The following is a 26834-nucleotide window of genomic DNA, read 5'->3' as shown; positions in this document are numbered from 1 at the left end:
GGGTGTGATCCTGGAGACCCAGGATCGGGTCCCATGTTGGGCTCTCTCTGTGGAGCCTGCTTCTCCCTCTACCTGTGTCTCTACTTTTCTCTCTCTCTCTCTCTCTCTCTCTCTCTCTCATGAATAAGTAAATAAAATCTTCAAAAAAAATTCAGGGAGTATCTTTTTTTTAATGTCTGAATATCAGTAAGAATAGCATGTCTTTGTGGCATTTTAACTCTATTCCCATCCTTGTCTCTGCCATTCAATGGTAACCTTGGAAATAAACGCCTATTATCACAGTGAAAAGCAGCAGCCTAGCAGCCACTGAAGATATTAGAATGACACTGGAGTTCTTACAAAGCCTCAACCTCAGAAAATTGTCACCATTTAATCTGTTTGGCTGTATCTTAGAAAACCCCATGAGCAAGATTTGAACAGACTCAGAGCTTATCCTGAGACAGTCTTTTCTCTGGGGATGTTTGTTGGAAATAATCAGTGGCAACTGCTTAACATTGCAGTTGCCTGAGGCAGTGATAATATTTGGGGAAACAACAAACAAATCAAAAAAGTTAAATGGAAAAGCTGAATTATGACATATCCATAGGGGGCTTTGCAAAGCTTTGAAATATTACTGGAAATCTAGAAGCCCATGCACATTCAAACGGCTATGTGAACACCCAAGTGAGACCTGAGATGGCTCTCCTTGGCCTTCTAGTTCTGCACAAGCAGGAAGTGGTGACTAAAGAAGACAGCTGACTCCCTTACATGTTGGAGGCACACTACAAAACAAATATGAAGCTTTTAGCAAAGACTGAAAAATTTACTCATTTTAGGAATTTAAGAAATTCTCTTTTCAATCACTTAGCTGAACACTAAGTTAATTGAACAGGTATTTCAATGTCACATATGACACTAATACAAGACTTTATGTAATTCATTCAGGAAAGTCACCAAAAAGCAAGCTACAACAAATAGAAACAACAATAAACCTGGAAAATGGAAGACTGATTTCCAGATTTGCTATTTTAATTAAAATGTCCAGTTTTTAACAACAACAAAAAACAAGTGACACATGCTAAAACAACAACAAAAAGAAACTATAATTGATAGGTTGAACACAGTTGGGGGTGGGGAGGAGTAACCACAGAAACATGGCCAACTGTAACCCCATAAAGTAAACTTACTAGACAAAGACTTTAAATCAACTATCTAAAGTATGTTCAAAGAATTAAAGGAAATTATGAGAATGATGTTTCAGCAAATAGAGAATATGAGTAGGGAGAAAAATAAAAATTCACTAGAGGAATTCATCAGCAGAAACAAAGAAGTAGAAGAAAAAATTATGAACATAAAGATAGGTCGACTGAGGTTATCTAGTCTGAGAAAGGGAAAAATAAAATGCAGAAAAATAAACAGAGACTCAGAGATCTGTGGGACACCTTCAAGTGTACTAACATAAGAATAATAGGATTCCCAAAAGAAGAGTTAGAAAAAAGAGGAAAAAAATTTTAAAATAATTAACCTTCCCAAATGTAATGAATACCATTAATCTACACATTTGAGAAACTCTGAAAATGGATAAATTCAAAGAGATCCACACCAGATATATCATTATCAAACTGTTGGAAAACAGAGAAAGTCATGAAAGCAGCAAAAGAGAAATGACTCCTCTGATACAAAGTATATTCAGTAAGATTAACTACATATTTTTTAATATTTATTTATTTTATTTGAGAGAAAGAGAAAACACATGGGGGTAGGGGAAGAGGAAAAGGGAGAGAAATAGGGAGAGAAGCAGACTCCTTGCTGAACACCGAGCCAAACACAAGGCTCAATCCCATGACCCTGAGATCATGACCTGAGCTGAAATCAAGAGTCCAAGCTTAAACCAACCAAGCCACCTAAGTGCCCCAAGATTAACAACATATTTTTAATAAGAAACCATTGGAGGCTAAAAGGCAGTGAGATGACCGATTTAAAACACTAAAAGAAACCATTATTGTCAACTAAATATTTTCTTTCCAGTAAACCTATTCTTCAAAAATGAAGGACATATTAAGACATCCCCAGGTAAAAAAAAAAAAAAAAAAAAAAAAAAGAGAGAGAGAGAGAGAGAGAATTGTGACTAGTAGACCTGCTTCATAAAAACTACTAAAGTAAGCTTTTATGCTGAAATAAAAGGACACTAGACAGTAACTCTAATGCACCTGAAGAAATGAAGAATATCTTTTTTTAATAAAGATTTTATTCATTCATTCATTCATTCATGAGAAACACAGAGAGAGGAAGAGAGAGACAGAGATAGGGGAAGCAGGCTCCATGCAAGGAACCCAATGTGGGACTTGATCCCAGGGCTCCAGGATCACTCCCTGAGCTGAAGGCAGACACTCAACCACTGAGCTACTCAGGAGTTCCAATGAAGAGTCCTTTTACAGTAACTACAAAGATAAATATAAAAGAGAAGATAAGTGCATTTTTTCATAATTATTTTTTCTTTTCTTGATTTAAAAACAAACTGCATAAAATAATAATTATAAATCTGTGTTGGGGCACCTGGGCAACTCAGTCAATTAAGTGTCTAACTCTTGATTTCAGCTCAGGTCATAGTCTCAGGATCTTGAGATGGAGCCCTACATCAGGCTCTGTGCTAAGAGTAAAGCCTGTTAAGAGTCTCTCTCTTTCTCTCCTTCTGTCTCTCTGCTTATGCTTTCTCTCTTTTAAAACAAACAAACAAAAACAAATAAATCTGTGTTAAGGGGCATCTAATACCACAATTTGAATGACAATGCAAAGGGGGAGGGAAACAAAACTAAATAGGTACAAAGTTTTTGTCTACTGTTGAAATTAAGTTAGTATTATTAGAACTAGACTGTTATAAGATGTTAAGTGTAATACCCTGGGAAACTACCAACAAGATAATGAATACAGTAAAAGAAATGACAAGGGGGTTAAAATACTACAGTCAAAAATACCGACACAAAAAAAAGCAGTAATGGAGAAACAGAGGAACAAAAAGCCATGTAGAAAACAAATATCTCAACTACCTTATCAATAATTACATTAAATGTAAATGGTGTAATCATCCCCCAGATAAGTAGATATTGGGAGAATAGGGACAAAAACACAATTATGATCCAACTATACGCATTCTATGAGAGACAAACTTGAAGAAACAAATGGATTGAAAGTTAGAAGATAGAAAAAAGACATACCACATAAACTATAACCAAACACATTCTCAATAACCAATGGATTAAAGAATAAATCACACAGAAAAAACTAGAAAATACTTTAAGACAAATGAAAATAAACATATGACATATCACACTTGATGAGTTTCAGATAAAGTGATGCTTAAAGTGAAATACAGCTGTAAATATCTATATTAAAGAAGAACTCAATCAAATCAAAGACCTAATATTCTGCCTTAAGAAACTATAATAAAAGAGAAAACTCCACCCAAAGCAAGCAGAAAGATTATAAAGATTAGAGTAGATATAAGAGAAATAGAAAATAGAAAAACAATAGGAAAAGCCAACAAAATCAAAAGTTTATTCTTTGAAATGATTAGCAAATCTGACAAACATTTAGCTAGACTGACCAAGAAAAAAAAGGAGAGAAGAGTCTGATTACTAAAATCAAGAATGAAAGAAGGAACATTACAACTGACCTCACAGACATGAAAAGGTAATAGGTTTGTAGGTAATCCTATCAACAACTGTATGCTAAAAATTAGATAAACTAAACAAATTCCTAGAAAGGTAAAAACTACTGAAACTGACTCAAGAAGAAATAGGCAATCTGAATAGAGTGTTAAGAAGCAAAGAAAATAAATAAGTAATTAAAAAATTATCCACAAAGAAAACCCAGGATCTGATGCCCTCACTAGTGAATTCTTCTAAACATTTAAAGAAGGAATAGCATCAATCCCTCACAACCTGTTCTAAAAAGAGAAGATGAAGAAATACTTCTCAAATCATTCACAGAATGAGCTGACTCTATGATGTCATCTTATTCTGATACCAAAACCAAAAAAGACATCACAAGAAAAGAAAGTTACAAGTCAATATGTTTTATGAACAGAGGCAAAATCTACAATAGATTACTAGTAAACCAAATCCAGCACCACAAATAAAAAGATTATTTACCATAAGGCAGTGAGATTTATACCAGAGATATAAATCTAGTTCAATATATGACTATTAAATAATGCACATTATTGATAGAATAAAGGATAAAAAAAAACAACTGATCCTCTCCATAGATGCAGGAAAAGCATTTACCAAATTCCAATACTATTTCATTATATTTATCAATATCAATGTATTTAAATAATCTCTACAACAATATTATTTCATTATAAAAACAAACTACGAAAGAAGGGAACTTCCTTATCTAATAAAGGGCATTTATTAAAAGCTATAGTTAACATTACATTTAATGGTGAAAAACTCTACAGTCAGGAACAAGACACAGAGTCTTCTTTTGCCACTTGTATTCAACATTGTTCTGGACATACTAGCCAAGGCAATTAAGTAAGAAAAATAAATTTTCCAGAGTAGAAAGGAAAAAGTAAAACAAATGTGTATAAGGAGACAATTTTATAAATTATAAAAAGAGATAAAACCTAACTGCCACCTTAGGAATAAATAATACATGCTTTTATTCATAAAATAAGATATAAATAATGAAACTAAAATAAATAAACCGACCTCAAGTAATTCCTAGAAACAATTTTTGTGCAAAAATCAAGCTGAAAATATACTAAGTCATTCATTTTAACAAAAATGAAGATATTAGCCAATATTATATTACTTAAAGATACTTAAATGCATATTAGTTTGAGTCATTTGAAATAGTTAATATCTAGACATTTTTAACATACAAAAATGGCAATTTTATATGAAGCAACCTTATAATAAAAGCATAAAAACATACATGAGAATGATAAATGTAAATACAGAATAGGAAAGGAGATCTTTAAGAATCTTTAAAAATTGTTTAAATACATTTTGAAATTTCAATGTTATAAATGTCCCTTGCCTGGAAAAATCACTGATGTAAAGAAAATTGGATATTTCTAAGTTATTTTAGAAAGCTAGATGCTACTATAAATGCTAAAGCCAGATAAATGGTAGTAACAACAGGTTAAGTTATAGAGACTGGGTCTGTCCCTTGTGAAGCAAAAGTTTTAGAATTAGAACTGGAAGAAGAATAATTGGCATAGATGGCTTTAAATAGAGATATCTACCACACATTAAAAGAATTAAAGATAACTACTGGATATTTTTTTAGAAATAATATCTAGTATGATATCATCATAAGCATCTTCATTTTTGAAAATAACAGGACTTAAAGAATAAGCATTTTGACACTATCAATAGACTCACATATGTAAAAAAAAAAAAAAAAACCACAAACTCTCAGTGTTTTAGAATAAAAACAAATCTGTGTCCTTTCAACAAATACTTAGATAATCACCTTTCATCATTCCTATCAAGAATTCAAATTGAAAACAAAGGCATGCATGAAGGGATCAGGTTAATTATGTGATCTCTATTTACTTCAGTGTGACACTGAAGAAAACATTATATTCAAAAACAAATCATAAGAATCTAGAACTTCAAAATATGATGGTTCTAGAATAGAGCATCGAAATAGCTTGCTCATTTATTTATTTACTTTTTTTTTAATTCTCGAAATGGTATGGGCCTCATGCCAAAAAACCTAGAATGTGTTTTCTGGTTTTGGTGTTATTGTTAATGTTGTTTTTAGGCATCAACAGCAAAGGATAAGACTGTATTTCCATTGTTTTGGAACTATAAGAAGGAAATAAAGCTCCAGGGATCCCTGGGTGGCGCAGCGGTTTGGCGCCTGCCTTTGGCCCAGGGCGTGATCCTGGAGACCCGGGATCGAATCCCATGTCGGGCTCCCGGTGCATGGAGCCTGCTTCTCCCTCTGCCTGTGTCTCTGGCTCTCTCTCTCTTTCTCTCTGTATGACTATCATAAATAAATAAAAAAAAAATTAAAAAAAAAAAAAAAAAGAAATAAAGCTCCAAATGAAACTACTACTGCAAACAAAAATTACAAAAAACCACAAGCATTCAATGTACAGTCATATACAATTAATACAGGTATTATTATACAAATGCACAATACATGTACTATTATAAAATTTCTTGAATTAAGAAAATTTGAAAATTTACCTCCAGAATCATTATTTAAATCAGTAAAAAAGAAGTTGTTATCCTGAAGAATCAACAGATGGCCATAAAATATTTTTTTTAATTTTTTTTTTATTTATGATAGTCATACAGAGAGAGAGAGAGAGGCAGAGACATAGGCAGAGGGAGAAGCAGGCTCCATGCACCGGGAGCCCGACGTGGGATTCGATCCTGGGTCTCCAGGATCGCGCCCTGGGCCAAAGGCAGGCGCCAAACCGCTGCACCACCCAGGGATCCCAAAATATTTAAAAGTAGTAAACAACCACCAGAAAACAGAAGCTTATGTTATGCTCATTTCATCCAATTACTTTCCTTCTCTTCAGAACCAGCTTTCTCCAATATCAACATTCAAAGCCTCCTTTTCCTTACCACTCAGTTTCATTATAAATGATCTACATTCCCTTTTCTCAATCCCTAGACCAAAAGTACCCTCTTGATAGCCACCGTAGGTGTGATATTCAGTTTTAAAACTTCTTCTCCTTAATATTTCGCTGTTTAATATTATTGAAGAACACCTTAAAATGTTCTTCACTTGTCTTCTAATATCATAACCCTTATAGACTACATCTGCACTCCTCAACTGCCTCTCTTATTTATCCCCATCCTCCAACCTTCTATCTGTAGTTCTTTTTTTTTTTTTACATTTCACTCCTTCAAGAATTTTGTCTGCTTCTAGAACTTCAAAAATAACCTCTATATGGAATATTCTTACCTCTGTATCATTAACCTCTATAAGGAATATTCTTACCTCTGTATCATTAGCCTAAATCAATCCTCAAATCCATTCTCCTGTTTCAAATGACCTTATGTCATTTCTACTTGAATGTTCCCTTTCTATCTCAAATAATCATTCCCCTAAGCTTACTCCCTATGCTCTCCCTTCTCTCATCTCCTTCCCTCCATTAACCTTTACCTCTTTTTCTTCTTCTCCCTTCCTCCTCCCCACCTCACATATGCACCCATGTACACATAAAGTTCTTTTATCCCCAATATTTCTTTTTATGATATACCTTGGACTCCTCCTTTAACTGCAGTGTCTGCTCAACTACTACTTTGCAATATTTTCCATTCTAATAAACAAAGCAAGCTCATTAGATATCACTTTTGGAACACTACCAAAGAGGTAAGGCTTACAGACAACTTAAGCTGTACCCATACATTCCACCCATTAGATCCTCCTACTTCATTCATTTATTAAGCAAACAGAAAATATTTATTGAATGCTATCATGTGACAGGCAATCTTCTAGGCTCTTACCATGTTCACATTAGTGGACAATGTAAACAAAAAAAAAATCCCTGTCTTCACAGAATTTACATTCTTGAGGACAAACTATACATACACAACAAAAATAATAAGTAACTCATATAATATGTTAAAGTAGTAAGTGCATGGGGGGAATAAAAGAGCAGTATAATGAGGGCCAAAAGTGGGAAACTGGTACTTGCAATTTTAAACAGAGTAGTAGAGAAGATTTCATGCAGAAGGTGATATGTGAGCAGACCCAAATAAGAGAGGGAGTCAGCCCTGTAGATACCAGGAGGTAAAGACTTCCAAACTAAAGGAATAGTGAATACTGCAAAAACCCTAAGACAGAAGTGTGCTTCACACATTTAAGTAACAGCAACAAGGCCAGTTTGGGTAAGACAAAGGAAACTAAAGAAATGATAGTAATAGTAAAGCCAAAGAAGTAAATGCAGTCAGATCATATAGGTCTTACAGGCCATTTAAAAAAAATGGTGGCTTTCAGTCTGGTGAGGTAGGAAAATAACAGAGCATTTTAAACAGAGAGGTAATGTGATCTGACTCATGTGTAATAGAACAACCCTGGCTACTGTGCTGAGAAGAAAGTGGAGGGCCAAGGTAGAAGCAGTTAAAATACTTTGCAATAATCTAGGCAAAAGCAGTAACCGTGTCCTGGACTTGGATGATTCTAGTGGAGGTGATAAGAAGGAATCAAAATCTGGACATATTTTGAAGGTAACAACAGGACTCTTCTGACACATATGTCAAATGTGAGAAGAATTGGCAAGGATGACTCTAATCTTTTGTTCTGAGTTAGGGAAAAAATGAAATTGTCCTTACCTAAGAGAGGGAGGATTATGGAAGAAACAATGTGTGGGTCAACGTGAGAGATCTAAAACATCAGAAGCCTGGTTTCAGAAAAAAAAAAAATAAATTTGAGATATAAATTAAGCATCTAAATGGAGATTTTAGATAGCCTGATGTAGCAGTCAAGAACCTAGGAAAGAGCTGAGGGAAGGAGGGAAGGTAGATTTCAATTTAGAATTTAAGCCATTTAGATGGTATTTTAAAACTGCGAATCTGGAGGTAATGCTTAAGAGAATGTATGTATATAGACTTGGGAAGAGAGCCAAGGTGTGAGGCCTGGGATACCAATATTAAGAAGTCAATTGGATAAAGGAGAAGCAGGAAGTCAAACTGAGAAGTAGCAATTAGGAATTCAGAGGCAAGCCAGGAGACAATGCAGTCTTAGATGCTGAGTAAAGAAAATATAACAAGGAAGGAGTGATCTCAACTCATTGAATGATGTTGATGGGCCAAACAGGATAAAGATGTGAAATTAACTATTAGTTTATGATGTGAAGGTCAGTAGAGATTTGACAGGTATAGTTTATAGTGGTGAGCTAAAGCCTGACTGTAGACAGCTGAACTAGAAAAGAATTAAAGACAGATCTCATTCACAAAATCTTGAGTTTTGCTTAAAAAAGAGAAGAAACAAAACAGTGTCTGGTGGAGGAAGTGAGAGTCAAGAAAAAAAAATTAATGGAAGAATAACCACATATCTGTATGCCCTTAAAATATTCCATTAATACTAGAAAAGTTCCAAAATAGTAGCAAATATAAGAATAATCTGGAAATGTTGAGAAAATTATCTAGATAAGATCTAGATTATATGACACAGGTGAGTAAATATAGCAGTGGAATTTATAGAAGTTTTTTATGACTTATTTTAATTTCATAGTGAAGTGGAAGGTAATAGTCAGCTAAGAGTCAAAATAAGAAGTACAGTTAAGGAAAGAACAAAATGTGTACAGAGTTATCATAAGACAAGGAAAGTAAATATATAAAGGAAATATGGAATGATTCTAAGGCAGCATCAGGGGTACATATGAGATTTATGGTCATAAATGTTAGGTGAGACAAGTCATTCTGATTGGGTATATTTACAGTGGCATTGCCACAATAACACTAGTAAATAAGGGGAAAAAAAGGCAGAGGAGCTAAGGTGTGTGTGAGGAAGTGATTTTAATATTTGACCATGAAACTTAAACTTAGTAAGATCAAAGGAATGATGGACCCTGGAAAGTTGTTTAGGTCAATTGATTAAAGATCCCCAATGTATTGAAGGATTACTGGGTTCAGGGCAGTGGGTGCAAACTGATAAATACTAACATATATCTGACAGAAAAAGGAAATGCAAGAAGTTTATATGATAAAATACAAAGTGATTAAAAGATTGCTTCTGGACAAAGGAAGCTCTATGAGGCACTGACATGAAAGTATGGATGTTGCTCCGTATAAGCCACATGGTTGCTAGTGAGATGCATCTCTGCATCTACTACTGCAATGCAATCTGCTACATTTGTAACAACAACAACAACAAAAATGTGAGGAATCCTCAACATCTTTCAGCTTTAAATACTGGCATATTTCATTGAAGAGAATTCAGGCAAACCAAAGAAAACAGATGTAAAATTAAAAAAGCCAGAGGTTAAGTTAGGGCCCATAAAGGCCAAAAAAACTGCAGAAAAAAGTTAAAAGTGATAACTACAAATTCAATGCCTAAATCCCACCCAAATAATCCTTGAGGCTAAGTAATGGGTAGCTTCTTTGTCCAGAGAGCCAGAGACCAGCCCTAGCTGAGAGAGCCTAGCAGACAGCAGAGGTAAAGTGGAGAGTTATGCAAAGAAAGAAAAGAGCCACATATGAGATGTTACAATAATGGCTAGACTTCAACTTTGGATCAAGACCTAGAAATTTGCAAGGGACCATCACTTTGCTATCAACCCAACAACCAAAATATGCCCAATAAGCTATGAAATCATGTTTCAAGCCATTAGAAAGTAGAGGGCAGAAAGAAATCTAAATCAATTAAAGTCTACAAAGTAACAAGATTTTCACAGGAGAGATGGGACCCAGGACTGCTTGTCTCCCTAAGAGAAAGCGAGAGGTGAGAGAGTCAGCCATACTTGGCTGGATCGACAGCTTAGAATTCCAAAGAGCCCAACTACAACTGTGAGTCTGCACCCAACCTGATTCTATCCTCAAACACCTGGAACCAGTGGTGGATGACATAATATTGAAATTGTAATAAAGTCCACATTCAGATCAACTTCAAATCAGTTTCAGGCTGTTCTTCCCCAACTAATTTTTCTCCAACACACGCATTCTCTCTCTCTCTCTCTCTACCTGAGAAAACCAGCAGTGCTGTTTTCTCTAAAGGTAAATATTTTTCACTGTATTTCCAGACCTATATGCAAAATGTCTAGCACACAACAAAAATATTTTCAGACACATGAAGAAAATGTGGCCCATTGATTGTTTAGAGAGAAAACCATCAATAGGGGGGTGATGCAGACATGGTCCAGACACTGGAATTATCAAAAAAGGATTTGAAAATACCTAAGACAAAATTACTAAAAGATCTAGTGAAGTGGAGGCTGACAACATGTATGACTAGATGGAGGAAACTTGCACAGAGAGATAGCATCTGCAAAAAAGTAGCCAAATAGGAATGCTAGAAATGAAAATTATGATAATAAAAGTGAAGAATTTTCTACATAGGCTTAACAGCAATCTAGATAAAAATTAAAAATGATCAGTGCATTTCAAGACAGGGCAACAGATGTATGCAAAGAGAAACACCAAGACTAAAGAGTAGGGAAAACAAAAACAAATAAACAAACAAAAATGCTCTGGATCTGTGGAATGATATCCAGTGCTCTGAAATAAATGTATTTGAAGTCCAAGAGGAAAAGGAGAAAGAAGATGCAAAAAAGGAAAGAAAAGTTTAAGAGGTAATTATCAAGAACTTTCAAAAGTAATGAAAATATTATTTTACACATCCAGGAATCTGATCAAACCTCATCCGGGGTAAATGTAATAAAAACTACATATAAGCACAACTTAGTCAAAGTGTTAATATCAAAGAGAAAATCTTAAGAGCAGCAAGAGAAAAACAACATACCACATACAAGGAAACATTGAAAGGAATCATGGCTGATTTCTCACCAGAAAAAAAATGAAGCCTAAAAGGCAGTAAGTCAAAATTCTTTAAAGTGTTGAAGAAAATAAGAATTCTACATCTAGTGAAAATATCCTTCAAAACAGAGATAAATTAAAGACATTTTCACAAAAGTTGAGTTTATTTCCCTCCAACTAAATTATGAACAATGGAAAAGGAAGCTCTTCAGGGTGAGGAAAAATAACAGCAGGTAGAACACAGGGTTTGCAGGAAACAAAGAAGCATATCAGAGAGGGCTAATCTTTAAAGAGAAAAAGATATTATTTCATGGGGTTTACCTACACAAAATATGGCACTTTCAAACATCTAGCACATCATTACTCTAAATTTAACATTTTATCCCTCCTCACCCCAGGAAAATTTTGACTCTGAGTCCAAAAATTAAATCTTGTTAATGACATCATTTAAAAATACTGAAGTTTCAAAAAATCAGTAAACTTGATGCCTGAATTAACAATATTAACTTTAATATTTATGACAGTAACATTTTATACAGTACCTAACATGAACCAAGTAAATAGTATTTGTAAGTTTTACAAGTACCTTGAAAACTATGTACACACACGACAAATTAGAAAAATTAGGAAGACAAATCAGGAAATTGGATTGGGAATTAAAATTCTTTGCCAAAGTCACTTGGCTTTTAAGAAGCAGAGCTGGGATTCAGACCCAAATTTGATTCTAAATCTCATGCCTTGCTTCTTAGGCACTAATTATTACAGCAATAATAATTTGTATGTAAAATAACTAAATGTCTGGATGTCTGGTGTAGATTTCTGGTTTGTTGACCCATTTTCAATTTAGAGTGTATTATATCGCACACTCTTGCTTTTTCGTGTAATTACACATCATGACTCTATTGTCATGTCTCTACAAATAGACATATTTCCTTTCTCTTAGTTGTGCATACTTTCCCATTGTAGGTATAACCTGAAATTTGTTTAATCCACTCCCTTTTGAAATTTTTAATTCATTCCAGTTATTTGCTACTTGAATTCTGCAGTGAGCACTTCTGAGTACATATTTAGGGCCTTCGCTACTTATATTCTTGAGATATATCCTGGAAGTACAATTCTTGGATGAAATAGTGTTCACATTTCTACTTTTCATAGTTTGCCAGATTATCCTAAACTCTTTCCACACTAATTTCACTTTTTTATTCCTTGCCAAACTAAATACAAAATAATAGGCATTGCTTGATTTTTAAATTCCATTTATTAGGCAGTTGTTTTCAATATTTTCCTTTTGTGATTCTGGCCATGGCATCATGCAAATAAAACTCTTCAGTATGCCAGGATTGTAGAAACATTTGCCGTCATTTTCCTCTACTACTTCATGATTATATACTTTACTCTTAAATTTTAATTCATGGCAGTATTTATTTAATATGTTTGTAAGGCATATACTGAACTTATCATTTAATTTTTGTAACATTGTTAGCCAACTGTCCTGATTTATTGTTAGATATCTTCTCTAGGACAATCTGAAATACTGCCTAATCTTTAATCAAACTCCTCTTTACCTATATGTACCTTGTTTCTATACTACCTTTCCATTCCATTAGCCTGTCTTAATCAATGTCTATACTTTTCTATTTTTTTTTTAACCTAACTCCAAAAAAAAAAATTCTCCCAGAAAAACTTTATCATAATCTCAACTATAAGGAAAATGTTCGATGTTTCAATATTTTCCTCTCCTATCCTCTACACTTAGCTGAGATTACACATGTTTACCTATGGGATGCCAGCAGAAGTTAAAAGTAGCATTCAACTAAAGAATAAAAATCAAGCAGGTTACTTAAAACACAATACACAGTAGAAAACATGGAAGGGAAAGGAAGTTGGAGTTAGCTTTATTTTTTTTCATCTATAAATTAGATTTTATTTTATTATTATTTTTTGTATATATATTTTTATTGGAGTTCGAGTTGCCAACATACAGTATCACACCCAATGCTCATCCCATCAAGTGCCCCCCTCAGTGCCAGTCACCAGTCACCCCATCCCCCCATCCACCTCCCCTTGAACCCTCTTGCACTGTTGGTGGGAATGTGATCTGGTACAGCCACTCTGGAAAACTGTATAGAGGTTCCTCAAAGAGTTAAATATAGAGCTATCCTATGACCCAGCAATTGCACTGCTGGGGATTTACCCCAAAGATGCAGATGCAGTGAAAAGCCGAGACACCTGCACCTCAATGTTTATAGCAGCCATGTCAACAATAGCCAAGCTGTGGAAGGAGCCTCGGTGTCTATCGAAAGATGAATGGATAAAGAAGATGTGGTCTATACATACAATAGAGTTCGCTTTAGATGATTATTCTTTTCTTCCCTGTGTATTCACTTTCACAGATAAACAACAAATCTTTATTGATTCTTTAATATCCAATTACTTTCCTAAGAAAGTGCTTCATACTTTTAAATACATAATATAGGGAAATTAGAACTCTGTTGATAAATGAGTTCAGAAGTCGCCCTGAAAAGGTTTGATTCACACAATTTTATATTTTTAAAGCCAAAATTTGGGGGTCTGTTATAGTTTATAACCACAGTGAAATTAGAGACTTATAATTACATGCCTACTGCCATAACTCATCTAAATGTTATGCCCAACTGGAGGCATTTAAATAAACCCACTCTGGAAGAAAGTACTCGAAGAAGGAACTGACTGACACATATTGGTTGATAGAGATGGTCTAAGGTGTTTATATCTGTATATTAAAAAATCAGCCAGACCAAATCAGATTATCTCATTAGCATACCTATGTTATATTTATACATATTTCATTAATATGTATACAGAGGTCAGTGAAAAGCTTCCATGTGGTCATTGATTAATTTCCTAGAGGAGGCAAAGATAAGTCCTGCAGCAATAGAAAGTGTCATTGACAGCATATTTTTTTGCATATTTCTTTTATTGGAGTTCGACTTGCCAAAATATAGTATAACACCCAGTGCTCATCCTGTCAGGCAGCATATTTTTCTAGGAAGTTATGGTAGTTAGAGATGAGACACTACCTCCCCCCCGCACACACACACACACATACACAAAATACAGCTCTGTAGCAAGCCAACCCTCATTTGAAAAGTTGTTGCTTCCTGGGTACAGAAACAGGGAAACAACTTAAACCCAACCAGAGAAAGAGAGGAAAGACATCTTGATCTCCTATAGGCCTTCATTTGATATGCTTGGGTTTGAGGCAGTGTCTGTTCCAAAGCAGAGACAGCCGGCCGGGCACTGCATGAGAGCACCCTTAATTCAGCTCACAGTAATCTCCTGCACAATTACCTCTCCTGAATGAAACCATCTTGGATATGGACAAAAGTATGGAGGACAGTGACTTAATTTTTTGATTAAAAAAAAGGAGCAAGCGAGAGAAAGAAAATGATTTATAATAAGTCCATGGGAACATTCTGTACCTATCTCTTTTCTGATTAGAGAGGTGGCATGGAGCCTGGCTCATTAGGCAGAAGTAATGAGCCAGTCTATATGCCATCTCTAATTAGAGAAAAGATACAGTAGGTACAACTGTACCTATAAATTGATAGAATAAAGACAAAAAATTATTTTAAAATACCCTTTCTCTTGTAGCACTCTGATGCCCAAATCTTAAGGGGAAAAGTGTAATAAAAACTAATAACAAATAAAATAACATTTGAAATAAACCCTTTTCCAGTGATACATTTTCTAAACAGAAGTTAAACTATTTTTACATAGTTTAAAAACAAATAATCATACTCAGGCCACACAGTCCTTTTGAAGCATTCATTCAACATTTAGTGTACTGAAGAAGAATAAAAGCAAGTCATTTAAACCCCACAGTGCATAGCGGACTAATTTATAGCACTATCGAATACTTTGAGCAACATTTGGTGCAATAAAACACTTTTAGAAGTACTAATGGGGATTAAATATTGAAATAAGGCTCACAAGATTTAATGTTTTATTAAGAAATCCTGCATACAGAATGCTTTATAAAATTCTCCAATACACTAATTACTCAAACCCAGTTTCTAAATATATAGTTACCTTCAATTACTTCTTCACGTGAGTGTAGTTTGATCGAGAAGCATATACAAATTAGTGTTATGTCTAGACATTTTGTCTTCTGATCTCTCAACAATTCTACAGAAAGATATTGTTACCTCAACTTATAAGAAAATAGATCTTAAAAGAGGTTAATAATAGTTGCCACTCACCGAACATTTACTATATGACAAGCAACATATTACACCCACATATGATCTCATATAATTCTTATTATATTCTTATGAATTATTTATTAAAACATCATTTCATAGATTTGAAGCTTGAGATTTACAAAGGATACATATATCGTCATTAAAGGCACACAACTGGATTAGATTCAAATCTAAGTTTTCTGACACCAGAGCTAGGAAATTTAACCACAGAATTTTAGAATATATTCTGAATATCAAAAAATACACATCTTTTTTTCTATAAACTAGATCATGTCTAGATAGCTCAAGCCATAGGGGAACAGAAATTGAAATTTTATGTTACCTCAAAATTAATAGCACCTATAAAAGCTACATGACAACTCCAAAGCCATGACCATTTATGCATTCATTGAAAGTATTTGAAAAAATAGAATGTTTACTGTATACAACTGACAGGATTGTGTAACTATTAGAATTAAAATTTAGCAAACTCACTGACCTTAATTAAGATCAATATAAAAATTGATGGTATTTCTGTATAACAGAAACAAAAATAAAAACGAAGTTCCAAAACAAGGCTAAGTATAATCACTCAAAAAAAGAACCAACAAACACATAGAACTAAGTCTTAAAAATGAGTGTGACTTCTGGACAGAAAATTAACAACATTACTGGGAGAAGTTAAGAGATACATTATATTCATGAATTGGAAGATCTGATATCACACCCATTGCTCATTTTCCCAAAATTGAGTTAATGACTTAAATCCCAGCAGAACTTTTGTGAAAATTGTAAAACTGCTTCTAAAATTCATATAAGAGCCAAGACAATAATGAAAGGAAAAAAGTTGGAAAATTAAATACTTCCAGATTTTAATATTTTTACAAAATTTAATATTTTACAAAATTACAATTATGAAAACTCAATATTTTGACTCAAGTATTAGCAAACAAATCATTGGAACAAAACAGAGAGGTCAGTAACAGACCCATCTTCATATATACAGGTTTATGATTTGTGACAGTTACCACTCATACAGGGTAGTGAAGAAATTATCTGTTTAATGAAAATTGTTCTATGTCAATTCAATATTCAGGTGAGAAATAAAAAATAAATCTTGACCCTTAAACCTCATAACACACCCAAAAATAAATTCAGATAAAAAACAGACCTAACTTTAGAGGTAAAATAATAACATTTCTAAATAAAATATAGAAAGAATAACTCCATGATATCAGGGTTTGAAAAGACTTGCTTAACAGGATGTGAAAAGTACTAAGTATAAAAAAAATTAGCAAATTGGACTTCAGTGAAATTAAGAACTTCTGTTGATCAAAGGTCCCATTGCATTTCGAACAACCACAATGTGCCAGATTCTGGAAAAATGCTAATACCTTTCATACATAGCCTTGTTTGATCCTTACAATGAAACTGTAATGTCATCATCATCATTTTAAATTTGGAGTAACTAAAAGAATACAAGAACACTAATTCAAAAGGAAACATGCACCCCTATGTTTAAGCAGCATTATTTACAATAGCCAATATATGAAAGCAACACAAGTGTCCATTGATCAATGAATGGATAAAGAAGATGTGATATATATAATATATATATATATGTATATATTATATATATATATATTAGGGTGGGAATTCTATATATATATATAGAGAGAGATGATAGATGTGAGATTATACATACATACATACATATACAACATACATATACACAAAATAGAAGACTTTTTAGCCATAAAAAAGAATGAAATCTTGCTATTTGCAATGATGTGGATGGAGCTATAGAATGCCATGCTAAGCAAAATGTATCAACCAGAAAAAGAAAAAATACCCTATTATTTCATTCATGTGGAATTTAAGAAACAAAACAAATAAGCAAAGGTAAGAAAAAAATAAGAGAGGAAGAGACAAATTAAGTAAACTCTTAATTATAGAGAACAAACTGATAGTTACCAGAGGGGAGGGCGTGGGGGGATGAGTTAAGTAGGTGATATGGATTAAGGAGTTAAGGAGCGTACTTATGATGAGCACCCAGTGATGTATGAAAGTGTTGAAGCACTGTATTGTATACCTGAAATTAATATGACGCTTTACGTTAACTAACTAGAATTAAACTAAAAACTTAAAAAATACATAAATTAAATAAATTTGAGGTTACTATATTTTAGAGTCATTGAAAAGTTGTTCCAAGTCCCATGGCTAGTGAGTGGAGATATGGGACTTGAATTCAAGCAGACCAAAGTGTGAGGTCTTAAGGAACTTTACAGACAATTGATCAAATGCATATGTAGGTACGCATATGTGTGTATATACTAGACAGAGATATAGAAACAGAAGTATATAATATTGACATATATAGTGATTTCTAGCAAATAACTGCTAATAATATTGGAATATTAGGAATAATCTAAATGCTCATCAATAGGAACTTGTTTTAAAGTTCTTGTTACAGCTACCCAATTGTGCACAATGCAGCCATTTTAAATGAGAAGGCATATTAACATGGAATGTTGTCCATAACATTTGGAGGGGAAGTATTTATTTTTAGAGGGCTCAGAGAAAGCATATGTATTATAATTTCATTTTTGGAAAATTATATTTATAACCACATCTCCAGTGATATGTAACAAAATACTGGAAGGGTATAAAAAAGTTAACTGTATCTATGAAGGTAGAAAAATGTAAAATATTTCCTATTTCATAGAGTTCTGTATTGTGTCTAATAGTTCCGTTTTTAAAGTGTAGGCAGTTTACAGATAATTGTGTTAATTATTTCGAGATAATTCTAAATTCAATTTCTGTTTTTATTCAGGATGTGGTGTATAATATCTTTGAAACCTATATGACCTGATTTCAGCGTGGGAAGATATGAACACCATAAATCCAGGTTATTATTGTTGAATATTATTTTTCAGTCCCTAATATTTTAAATTCTACTTTAAAAATCCAAACAAAAATATTGAGAAAATATAGTTTATGATATTGTTCTTATTTTGAAAATCTATCTTAATAGGTTACAGTTTAATTTTAAAGGATCCCTACTATAGCAGTTTGAATAGTGACCTCCAAAATGTATGTCCACTGGTACCTGGGACTGTGATCTTATTTGGAAATAGGGTCTTTGCATATGTAATGAAGGATCTGGAAGGAAAGCATATAGGATCCAGGTGTGCTTTATAGCTAACCACAGGGCTTCTCAAAAGAGAAGAGAAGGGAAGGGGACACAGAAGAGAAGGTCATGTGAACATGGAGGCGAAGATTGGGTCTGTGCTGCTACAAGCCACGGGACACTACGGATAGCCAGAAACCACCAGAAAAAGAGGCATACAACTGATTAGAACCTCCAGAAAAAAAATCAACATTGCCAATCCTTGATTTAAGATTTGTAGGCTCCAGAACTGTGGTAAGAGGATAAATTTCTACTTTATTAAGCTTCTACCCAGTTGCTGCTAATTTGTGGCAACAGTCCTAGAAAACAAATAAACCTAGATATTTTAATATATTATTTTTGACACTTTCTTTAGCAATAATGAAATTGGATAAAATAAAACATTCTCTGAAGCCAGAACCTTACCATTTAAACTCTGTCCTATTTGTGTAGTACCAGAGGCAAAATCTATTATTGAACCACTTAGAGTTCTTGCATCAAATGCTGTATTATCTTCCTCCAAACCATTGATGAAGAAACTGATTTTTGTCTGATGCACCTGCAAGAAATTATCACCATTATTATTTTAATTGCGTGAACTTGTATTTTATAATAACTACATTTCAGCAGTCTCTTTCAAGTGAACTCCCTGCTTCACTACTTTCTTCAGTTGGAAAGACTGAAAACAACTTATCTTCATGGTTCAATGATATATCTGTGTGTTTACACACCTAGATATAAACCTACATTTTATAGTTTTGTGCTGTGATATTATCTACCAGGGTATTCACAGGTTTACATAATTATTTGTCCCTTATATTTAAGCAGCTCTGACTGCCATGCCTTCATAACATTTTTGAGAATATTCTGTTCCTTTAGACACTGATTTAATTTGTTATAACCATATTTGGAAATAAACAGAAATGAATACAGAAGGTAGAAATATTCAAAACTCAATATACCATAAATGTATAACACATGGATACAATTCAATTTAAGTTACTAATACAAAATACTTCTTGTAAATATTTCCTTTATTAGTGTTGGTACCATAGTTGGTGATTTTCATCTGTACTTCTCCAATATGGAATATAAAAATCTGACAATAATATTCTAGGCTAATTAATTAAACAACTTAACAACACTCTACATCAGGGATCAACAAACTTTTTCTGTAAACAGGCAGAAAATAAGTATTGTTTATCTGCAAGCCAAGTGATTTGATTTTGTGGTACAAATGGTCCAGGTCACAACTGTTCAACTCTCTTATTAACAGGAAAGCAGCCTAAGACAAGACATACATGAACAAGCAAGGATGCGTTCCAGTGAAATTTTATTAAAACATTTGACCAACCAGATCTGTTCCATGAGTTGTGGCTAGATGACCCCTCAATTATACTATAATTGTGGAATTATGAAGTTATGAAGTTTTGTGTGCAGTGATACCTGAATAGCCAATTCAAACTCTTATGCAGACTACTTCGTGAATGGTATCTGTACAAACTCTTCAATGATTGCATATGTTTCTGAATAAACTGATCAGCTGTTGGACATCAACTTTACTCTCTACAGTCCTGTTCAAGTGCTTTTAACTTGAATGTAAAAGGAATTATTGGGCAGCCTGGGTGGCCCAGTGGTTTAGCGCCACCTTCGGCCCAGGGTGGGATCCTGGAGACCGGAGATCAAGTGCCATGTTGGGCTCTCTGCATGGATCCTGCTTCTCCTTCTTCCTGTGCCTCGGCCCCCCTCTCTCTCTCTCTCTCATGAATAAATAAAATCTTAAAAAAAAAAAAAAGGACTCTTTGGTGCTCTAGCAAAGGGGCTGAAAAGGCAAACAAAAAATGAGGTGGGACTGGGAATAGGGAAAAGAGAGAAAGAATGTGTGGCAGTCGAGAGGCTAGATGCTAACATTTTAATTAAAAATAAATCATGGTATTCAAAATGCTATTCTATTAAAACTTCCTCACAATAATTGATGGAAATAAATCATTCTCCAACATCTTTAGATCATTATGTGAGTGAGTGAGTGTCTCAAGAACACGGTTCAATAGCCCTCTCTCTCCAAAAAAACAAACAAACAAACAAACCAATCAACCGGTCTTGGGAGTTAACAACATAATTACTTGGTAATATTAATTCTTCCAAAAGTTACTCAATATTGCTTTTCTCCATACCATCCGATCTGCTTTTTTATTAAAACCACATACTTCTTTAAATCTACTGACCCCGTGTTATATTTGACTTAATTATAAAACAAAGCCTTGACATAAAGACCTAAGATCACACAGCAACTCCTTGTGAGCCTGCACATATACCTCTTGGCCGGGTAGTAGGGCTGCATTTTTTTTTTTTTTTGCATCCCATTTTTTACAGCCTGTTACTGTCATTTGCTGTTTGACTGTTATCATTATAAAAGATACAGGCTTTTCTACTTTGTTATTTGTAGCATTATCTCATGTTTTACAACATCTTTGTGCAACATGCAGGCACATGAAATATAACTAGTGAAAAGTTCTCGATGGTATTAATGCATAAAAAAGAATGTGGTTCCATCTCTACTGTCTTTACCCAGCCAAAAGCTGATGAACAGCCAATTTTCCTTTATCACATTAGCACAGCCATGAGGGAAACACATTTGTTCTAGTCAGCTACACTAAAGATACTATTACCAATCTAACATATACATGTTTTATATCAGCAGTATTCTCAGAGCATGAGAGAGCCAACAATATATTAACACTAGCATGACAGTTTATTTAAGAAAAGAAAATTGTCTCTGTAGAGGGACAGAAGTTAGAAATGTATGGCTAAAGCTCAGTGTCACTGGTCTAATAAAGGTAATAATTCTTAGGCTTTCTTTATAGCAGGTAACACTCCTGTGACAGATCCGTCATATCATTCAAATAAAAATGTTGTCTTTTACAAGTTTAAGTGCACCTTTATTTTGAGTCAGATAGAAAGCATGTTTTTGATTTTCTATATTCACTGTATTATATCTGTAGTCAAGAGTTCAGGACCTTCTTTTTTCTTCTTTTTTTTTTCCTTTCTTTTTTTTTCTTTTTTTATCAACTCATCACATATTTGCTTAGTAGAAGGATTCAGTGTCACTCGCAGTGAAGTCCAGAAGGATGTTTTCACTTTGTTGGTACTTACGAAATGATTAATGATGATCTCGAGCTACTCTCTTCTGTGGTCCCCTCCCCTATCAACCACCTTTCTATAAATGAGATTAAATCTTCTTTGGTGTTCTGCACCATGTTTTATATTCCAAGATTCTCTTAACTATTTTGCAATTCTGGTCGAGGGCCCCATCACACTGGAACCTTCGTGAAGACGAAGGTAGCTCTTTGCAATAGCTCATTCTGATGAGCCCCTTGCCAGTTATCTAGAGGAATAGGAATGCACGTGGTGGAATTTCTGATTTGTGAAAAGAAAGCCTTTGGCTCAAGTAAACTTCCCACCTATCTCATTTTCCACCCCTTGAGGATTAGAGGAGTTTGTATATGTTTATTGGTGTGGCTTAAAGGAACAGGTTGGCAAAACCAGTGGCAGCTGTAGAGAAGCATTAAATCCCCTCCTACCGAGGCTCAAAAACTACATTTGAAAGAAGATATAGGGGAGCAGGTCATACTTGACCTTCCATTCTTTAGGGGTTTTATATTTCACTTTGAAGATTTTTTTTTTTTTTTGGTCAAAATTGTGTCCCTGTGGTAGTCTGTACTCATTCCTTTGAGCACAAGACTGTATTAGTTGTTTTTTGATGTCGTTGTTGTTTTTTAAGTAGCATTCCTGACCATTTTCATTCCTGACTAGATGGGGCTATAATTCAATATTCCAGAAAGTCACACAATAGCTGAGAAGCTACTGAGAAAAAAAATACACTCAGGACCACCTAAACTAGAGTATCATCACTGTCAATCAGCTGTTCCACTGAAATGCCAAATCTTTATTGCTTTTCTGCTCCTGCTGAGGACCAACCGCCAAAAGAAAGTTCTGACTCGTGCTAGGAAATACGCAGGATACCTGTGCTAATTTCCTCACCAGAGAAATCATTTTCTTGTCGCCTATATTCTTCTAATTTCAATTTAATTCAATAAAGCATGAGCCCAGTACTCACACTGCCCCTATAAATTATACCCCCAAAATAAGGTCATAATCCTTTCCCCCATGGAGCTTGTATGTATGAATGATTTTAATATAGTGGATAGTGTTTGCATCACTATAAATGATGATGGTTATTTTGATTTAAGTATGGATTCAGCACCACTAATAAAGTATTGTTTTTTTTTCCAAAGAGTCACTTTGAGAAGTTATGCCTTAATCCACTCATACGTGGTATATCATATAATTTTGGACCTTTCCTGTGGGACTTGTCTTTTCAGAACCAACTTACAAGCCCCCCCCACCAGAAACACCAGTTTCATTAATTTAGTGGGTCTCATTTTAAAGCAAAACTATCTTAAGAAGTGTGAAAAATACCTTTTTAATAGATTTAATATAAAGTGATTTGGCAACGTATCTTGAGTTCAAATTCACCCTCCAAAAAAATGATGGTGGATAATACACATATAAAGATCATCATGCTGAATACAAAGAAATTCAAACAAAAAAGAAAACTGTGATATGTATCTGAAAGAAAACTTTGTGGAAGAAACATGCGTTGGACTTTCTAAAACAGAATTGCCCTGAAATAGAATTTCTATTTCTAGGTTAAAGAAAGCTTTGCAAAAAGGATTCTACTATTCCATCTATGAGGGTTTTTTTAAGCATAAGGAAGGCAATTTATTCTGAAAACAACATAAGATTATTTTAAAATATCATATGTATGTTTTATTCCCTTACCTGAGCACATGGAATGTCCCTCTTACTGCTTACTATTCAAAATCAAAGGTCCTCCGAAGTTTTTTTCCTCACTCATCTCACCTAATGTGATCTCAAACTAATCATCAAGGGCCAGCTTCATCTACTGGAGAAGGATCCTCACCGTCTGGGGATCACACAATGCTTAATTCTATTTCCATGTTTTGTCCAAGTTAATTCTATGGGAATAACCTTGCTACTGTCTTTCGCTTACTTAAAATTTTATTATTTTTCAAAACTTAAATATTTATTATTTGCAAAACATTTCTCAAATCTTGTTATCTTTCAATAATCCTTTCCAACTATTTCAGCATTATAAAAATGTTCACATTTATAGAAAAATCAGCAAGTTGTGCATTGAAATTTTTATGGCATTTCCTTTTTTTTTTTTTTTTTTTATCCTTAGGACAACCCAGGGAAGGTTTGTAATTGTATCTCTATTTTAAAGACAACAAAACTGAATCACAGACAATTGAAAACAGGAAGGTTACCTTATCCAAGGTCACGTAGAGAGGTTGGCTGGTTCCAGAGGCTGTGCTAACTGATTTTTATTAGTCAGTTATACCCAGTTAGCATTTCAAAGAACAGCCATCTCATGTGTCAGAGCCATCCGTGAGTCTATCTTGCTGCTAGAACTCCACACGGTGATGATTCTGGCTTCATGGCAAACACTTCCCACAAGAAGGGTAACAATCCCAATGAACTACACTTGTCATATTCCTGACACTGCGCCAAATGCTCCACTTACATTACCTCGTGGAGCTCTTGGGTTGCCCTTCTGCAGTGCTACTACCCCCCAAATGAGGACACTGAGGTTTTAGTGCTCCAGTGTCCCACTTTTGCAGACTTGGGGAACCTTTCATCTTTGAACAGCTTTTACTATTATCAATGATTAAGCTGAAAAATATCTGCTTATAACTTCAATGCGTGGGTCCCAGCTCTCACTATTCAAACAACACCACCATATCCGATCCCTTTTCCACGTGAGAGCTCACAGATGTAAAGAAAGACGTTCCTTTCCGTTAAGTGTTCCTCAGGATAAATGTGCTTCGTTTCTCTGGTGTTCTAAATATGACATGGGTTTGGGTCCCTCTCTGCTTAAAATGTGGCTCCGGAAATACTACAACCTCTACATGTGATTTGACTTGCCAAACTAAAACAGGATTATCACCTTACTATAATCCAAAATTGCACGCTAGATTTTTGGCAATGACATCACGCAGCTAAAACTGATACATTAAGTTGAGCTGACTACTCACTAAAATACTAAGTCTTTTCTTTCTTACATCACTGCTTAAACCACATCCAGCCCATCTTGCATTTATGCAGTTAGTTTCAGGGACCCAAGGATGGAAATTTATATTTATCCATGTTACATTTCATCTTGTTAGATTCAGCCCATTGCTCCAGGCTGTCAAAATCTTTTTGGACGCTATGTCTGTCATCAGTGTATTTACCATCCTCCAAGATTTGTGTCATTTGCAAATTTGATGAGCGTGCCCTAAGTGCTGGGCAGAAGCTCAATAAATACTAATTGATTGATTGACTAATTGATACTCCAAAAATAAAACCACCAACACAGTCTACACTGTTACAATTCTAAGCAATAAAGGCACCATTTTCTAACAGATAAATGTGTCATACAAGGACTCATCACCTTTGCAAAGTGACCTTGTTTACTAAAATGAATTTTTATATAATTATCAACACTCCCGTCTATTCAATATTCCTTATTGAGCCACATTTATACAAACAATATGAATGCAAGAGTTGAGGCAGTTATTCAGAGAAGGTTGATTTGGCAGAAATTAATCACTTGGGTTGCCCTCAAATATCTGGAATGTTCATGTGTTCCCACAACTAGCTTGATTTACCAAATAGCTGCTTATATTTTCATTCTCTTTGACCATATGAAAGGTTCTATAGGGAAATGATTCATATATAGATAAGTTCCTCAAAGATTTTTCTTGATTATTTTTTTCTACTTTTTATTTTCTATGAGCTCATATATTTTATTTCAACGCTTACTCCTCTCCTCTCCTCCCGTCCCATGCCTGTGCTCTACACACATATACTTTGGGTTTCTCTCCTGAGTAACTCAGACAAGCCAGACTCTTGAAGTTGTCTATGCTTCAACATATTACATTTACACTCTAGATAGGATGCTTTGGATTTGCTAGTCTCCCCTTCATATCTTCTAAAGTCCTCTGTATACTACAACCTCATACAAACATACCCCCAACTGAATCCATCTGTTAAAAATTTAACATAGGAGCATAAGTGGTTTTCTTCATCCTATCTTGACAGGATTTGAAACTCTCATGGCCACTTCCTCCCAAACTATTAAATTACTCTCTTTCTCTCTTAAAAACAACAAAAACAAACAAACAAACAAAATCAAAAACAAAAAACCCTATTAGCTTACACAGATATGTGATGGAAAATCTGCCAGTGGTCCAATTTACTGTTGATTTCCTAGAGCATGGGGATATAGCTAGCCCATTTTCTGTAGATACTGCCTAGGAACATTTCACGTACAATTCCACATTTAAGAATGCTTTCAGTGCACAGATGATCACACTATTCTACACTCTTAATTATCTTACTATCTCATCGGTTCCCTTTTCTGTTTTATCTATACAAAACTGATGACTTCCAAAAAGTAACTAGAATTAGCTCTAAAACATCCTAGTAACCAACCTTTCAGTATTTTATACCCTGAAATCTAGAAGTTATTTGTTATAACTAAAATTTCCTCTCCTGGGGCAGCCTGGGTGGCTCAGCGGTTTAGCGCTGCCTTCAGCCCAGGGCGTGATCCTGGAGACCCGGGATCGAGTCCCACGTCGGGCTCCCTGCATGGAGCCTGCTTCTCCCTCTGCCTGTGTCTCTGCCTCTCTCTCTCTCTCCTCTCTGTGTATTTAAATAAATAATAAAAAATCTTTAAAAAAATAAAATTAAATTTCCTCTCCTTAGAAGTAAGTCAACTTATTTTTTCTTGCATATTTAGGAAGGAAACCAATCATGACATCTTTCATTGAAAACCAGAGCTTTAAAAAAAAAAATAGCTTTTTTGAGACTGGTTCTGTTATTTGAATATTTAACAAGTACATTATGATAGGCTAAGTGTTATGTTACATATAATGGATATAG

The 26834-nt window shown here is 34.3% G+C and overlaps 1 protein-coding gene across 1 annotated transcript in view; it reads right to left on the bottom strand.

The window, feature by feature from the left end:
- Positions 1-26834, bottom strand: part of USH2A (usherin) — a 691295-nt gene that overhangs the window by 629969 nt on the left and 34492 nt on the right. Inside the window, exon 3 of the mRNA XM_072814508.1 lies at positions 19251-19383. Coding sequence (XP_072670609.1) covers positions 19251-19383 — 133 coding nt within the window. The remainder of the gene's footprint in view (positions 1-19250; positions 19384-26834) is intronic.

This window comes from Canis lupus, chromosome 38 (genome assembly GCF_048164855.1).
Source record: "Canis lupus baileyi chromosome 38, mCanLup2.hap1, whole genome shotgun sequence".
Classification (NCBI taxonomy): Eukaryota; Metazoa; Chordata; class Mammalia; order Carnivora; family Canidae; genus Canis; species Canis lupus.
This window is presented reverse-complemented; position numbering and strand designations above follow the sequence as displayed.